This window comes from Camelus ferus, chromosome 1 (assembly GCF_009834535.1).
Source record: "Camelus ferus isolate YT-003-E chromosome 1, BCGSAC_Cfer_1.0, whole genome shotgun sequence".
NCBI classification, from domain to species: Eukaryota; Metazoa; Chordata; class Mammalia; order Artiodactyla; family Camelidae; genus Camelus; species Camelus ferus.
This window is the reverse complement of record NC_045696.1, coordinates 106,675,838-106,680,069: the sequence shown is the minus strand read 5'-3', so window position 1 is coordinate 106,680,069 and position 4,232 is coordinate 106,675,838. Positions and strand designations below refer to the sequence as shown.

Sequence of the window (4,232 nt, the reverse complement as noted above, 5' to 3'; positions counted from 1 at the left end):
ACGGGTGTACGCTTCTGTGCTGTCCGCGGAGACGTTGAGGCGCCAGGCAGGGAGCGCGTGGCCCTCAACCTTGAGTTCCCTCTCAGCGCGGAGTTCAAGTCCCAAGGCCAGTATGAGCAGCTGTGTGCTGGCTCCCGCCAGAGTCAATGCAGTATGACCCAGACAGCTTGGGGTTCGGAACCCTGGGTAGTCAGGGGCCCCCTTCCCACAAACTGCCACGCCACCATTGCGCACCCTCCGTAATAATCCGCTTCAGACTCTTGGACTGCAAGCTAAAATCTGAGCGCGAGATGTTTAAAAAAGAAAGCGGATAAAGGAGGAGATGGAAATAAGAGGACTGAAGCAAGACACGCTTCTGCCCCGAGTTGCCCCGGGGCAAAAGGACTGAGTTAGTTTGGAGGATGGGAAGAGGGAAAGGTGCCAGATCCCCTCCTTAAGCAGTTTCCAAGAGGTTGGTCTGCATTAACCCAAACTGCTGTGTGTGGGTTTGGTGTCCCCTGAGGGTTCCTAAGTGGCGGGTCCCGTGGACGCTGTACCTCTGCAGATGTTAACATTTCTGTCATTCCTTCCCAAAGCCCTGGAGATCTCCCAGTGACCTGGCCCAGGACCTCCAATCCCTGGCAAGCTCTGAGCACAGAGCTCAGTTTGCAGGCTAGTCCAACCCGAGTTGGTGTTGCCTGCAACACTTGGAAATCCTCCCCGGACTGGGCTGGAAAGGGCTTCTACTTCCTGGTACCCCAAGCTAAACGAAACTTATTGCAGAGAAAACAGGAGTAGAGGGCAGGATGGAGGCCTCGGCTGGGGCTGAAAGGAATGTGAAGGCTGTGTACCTGCTTGCGAGCTCAGGCGGAGGTGGCGCTCTTGGCTCGAGGTCTACAATCGGGTAAGCCAGGTCTCGGACCAGAGCCTAAATGAATCAAGAGCAGGCGTGAGGATCACTCCAGTGCAGTTTATCTTCATGGCAGGTTTCGATGGATACAGTGGATCTCGTCGAAGGGCCCGCGTTTACCTTCAGCACTATTTAATCTTCAGACGTGGTGCCGCTTGGGGTGGAAAAAATAGGTAAGAGTTTTCCAATCCTATACACCCGGCGTCACCACTGGAGTCAATTATGGCAAATCGCATAGCCTTTCCCAACCTCAGTTTCCCAATCTGTAAAATGGGCATAGTCCCCGCCTCTCTGAAGAGCGAGCTAAGAATGAGAAATGCCACGCGTCCTTCTAATTGTAGGAAGGAGAAGCAAAGCCTTTGCCTCAAACTTGATACACTACATGCTAAAGAAAGACCCTCTCTCCCTGCTTCCTCGTTTTCTGCTTACCTCCCCCACCCCCAACCCTTCCAAGTCCGCGGATCGCCGCACGTTTCAGGTCGGTCCTCCCGAGAGAGGCTGGTGCAAAAGCCAATAAGCCTGGAACACACGCAGGTCCTGCTGGGCCTGGGACAATGGTTTCCATTTAATAAATATTTCCCCCAAGGGCATTTCACACCGGGCAGGCAATTATTCAAAGGAAACAGGCGCGCAGGTTGGCTCTGCGGGTTATTTCGTCCTCTTTACCCGAAGAATGTTCATCTGACGCAAGAAACGAGTCTCGCATTCTCGCTGGGTGGGAAGAGGCGCCCAGGGACAAACCGACCCCGGGTGCGGATACAGCCTAAGACTCCGCTCTCGGGTCGCTGCAGAAGGGGCAGTGGGAAAGCTCACTTGCCCCGCCGCGCGCCGGCTGGCCTCCAGATTGTCCTTGCGATTTGGACAGATGTGTAGGGAAAGTTAGAGGTTTAAAAACACTAAATAATAACATAAATAGAAATCGAAATGGAAACCCATCCCCCGTCTCTTTCATAAAAGTGAAGAGCTGGTCGCGGTGCTCTTAAAGGCCCGCCAACCAGAATTTGAAAACTGCACCGCCGGACGGGAGGCCTTCGGGCATCGGCTTGGAACGCACGGCTGAGCTAGCCCGGGGCCCAGCACTCTGCCCAGGCGCCGCATCCCGGGGCAGAGTGGAGGCGGAGCCGCGCCGGTGTCCCAGGAGAACGCCGCCAAAAGACCGCCGAGGGCGCGGCGCGAAAAGTTTATTTCGCTTTTTAACCTGAGTCTGATATATTCTTTTTCTCTTCTAAGGATCTTTGACAAGGGGGGAAAGTGCTGCCCTTGCATTTCGTGGCGAGGCTGTCCTATTTATCAACACGCGCCCTCGGCTCCCTCCCTTTGCTGCCCCTCCCTGGTCTTTGTATTCGAAGTCCCACTCCTTTGCCCAGTCGAAAAAGGAAACCCGCGCGGGGAGTTTTGTTTGTTGACAGTGCCAGAAACAATGTGGCATCCGAGTCCCCAGTCCGGAGCTGGCCGCTCGGTTCTCTCGCTCTCTGTCTCTCCCTCACACCTCTCCCCGCCCCCAGCAGTCGCGCTCAGTCTTTCCAACGCGGGCGCGTTGGCAGGTGCGCCCCCTCGCCTTCTCTGCTGCTGATTGGAGCCCAGGTTGGGGAGTCACCGCCCCGCGCTTATGTCAGAGTGCGTTGCGGTCCGGGCCCACCTCGCCTTTGAACTTCGCCGCTTTTGGCTCCCGTTCACCAGCCTCCCCGCATTCTCAGCCAGGTGCTGTTCTAGGCGAGGAGGCTCCGGAAAGCCACGGGCGGGGGGAGGGAGCCACGGCCGTAGACACGAGAGAGAAGAGAACCAGAGAAGGCGAAGGTAGAGACGGGGAGAAGGAGGAGCTTCCTGCCCTCGCCTGCAAATTACCTGGCCACTTAATCCCAGAGACTTCGGTACTTGGGTCTCAGCCTCTGGTGCCGGCAGCCCCCCAGCCGGCTGCCCTCTCCTCCCCCGCCCTTCCTGGCCCTACTCGCCCCCCCGGGGCCTGCTTGGGTGCTGAGACTGGCATGATCAGCTGAACTTTGCGGGGTTAGCGCTTCTCTCTGGCTTCCCCTCTTTGGTGTGGAGGCGAGGGGAGCGCAGAGCCCCGGCTCAGGACGGACAGACAGGCAGACCGACAACCGCGTCCAGGCTCGCCTGCAGAGCTCCTGCACTCCCCACCCCCACCCGCCTAGCCTCCGGGACCATGTCCAAACCTTCAGACCACATCAAGCGACCCATGAACGCCTTCATGGTATGGTCCCGAGGCCAGCGGCGCAAGATGGCCCAGGAAAACCCCAAGATGCACAACTCAGAGATCAGCAAACGCCTAGGCGCCGAATGGAAGCTTCTGTCCGAGGCAGAGAAGCGGCCGTACATCGACGAGGCCAAGAGGCTACGGGCCCAGCACATGAAGGAGCACCCTGACTACAAGTACCGGCCGCGGCGCAAGCCCAAGAACCTGCTCAAGAAGGACAGGTATGTCTTCCCCCTGCCCTACCTGGGCGACACGGACCCGCTCAAGGCGGCCGGCCTGCCCGTGGGGGCCTCCGACGGCCTCCTGAGCGCGCCCGAGAAAGCTCGGGCCTTCTTGCCGCCCGCTTCGGCGCCCTACTCCCTGCTGGACCCCGCGCAGTTTAGCTCGAGCGCCATCCAGAAGATGGGTGAAGTGCCCCACACCTTGGCCACCGGCGCGCTGCCCTACGCATCCACCCTGGGCTACCAGAACGGCGCCTTCGGCAGCCTCAGCTGCCCCAGCCAGCACACGCACACGCACCCGTCCCCCACCAACCCGGGCTACGTCGTGCCCTGTAACTGTACCGCCTGGTCTGCCTCCACCCTGCAGCCCCCCGTCGCCTACATCCTCTTCCCGGGCATGACCAAGACTGGCATAGACCCTTATTCGTCAGCCCACGCCACAGCCATGTAACCCCCAGCCCGGCCTGCCAGACCTGGAGGGCAGCCTGGAAGCGGGGTCTGCACCCTGTCCTCTGCGCCTAGCCGGGGCCTCCAGATGACTCCGGGTCACCCCTGCCGCCACCCTCTACCCTACCCCAGAGTCTGTCTCTCTCTCTTCCACGGGGATGGTAGGGGCGTCCTCCCGGACCCAAGGCGCAGACAGGTGCCAGAAACTTGCGACCGTTATGACAGCTATACAGCTGTCCCTAGCCCGCCTGTCCCAAAACAAACCTCTGACTGTACCCTCTTTGGACAAAAAAAGTAGGCAGTTTTGCTTTATTTATGTCCCCTTCTCTTTTCTCTGATGGGCTTTGGACTCCAGATCTGCCAGATCCTAGTATTATATCTAGAATATGCATATATATTTTTTCTTTCGCACTCTGAAGAAAGAGTTAGCTGTGTCTCTGTGTTTTGCCATCAGACACAA

The 4,232-nt window shown here is 58.3% G+C and overlaps 1 protein-coding gene across 1 annotated transcript; it reads left to right on the top strand.

Moving 5' to 3' along the window:
- Positions 1-3,053: 3,053 nt before the first annotated feature.
- On the top strand, positions 3,054-3,878 carry SOX14 (SRY-box transcription factor 14). The gene has a single exon (XM_006177457.2). The coding sequence runs from the start codon at positions 3,054-3,056 to the stop codon at positions 3,774-3,776; it is 723 nt and encodes a 240-aa protein (XP_006177519.1). The 3' UTR covers positions 3,777-3,878.
- Positions 3,879-4,232: the final 354 nt, after the last annotated feature.

Coding starts and splice junctions, on each gene's coding strand:
- SOX14 (XM_006177457.2), top strand. CDS start 3,054: ATGTCCAAACCTTCAGACCACATCAAGCGACCCATGAACGCCTTCATG.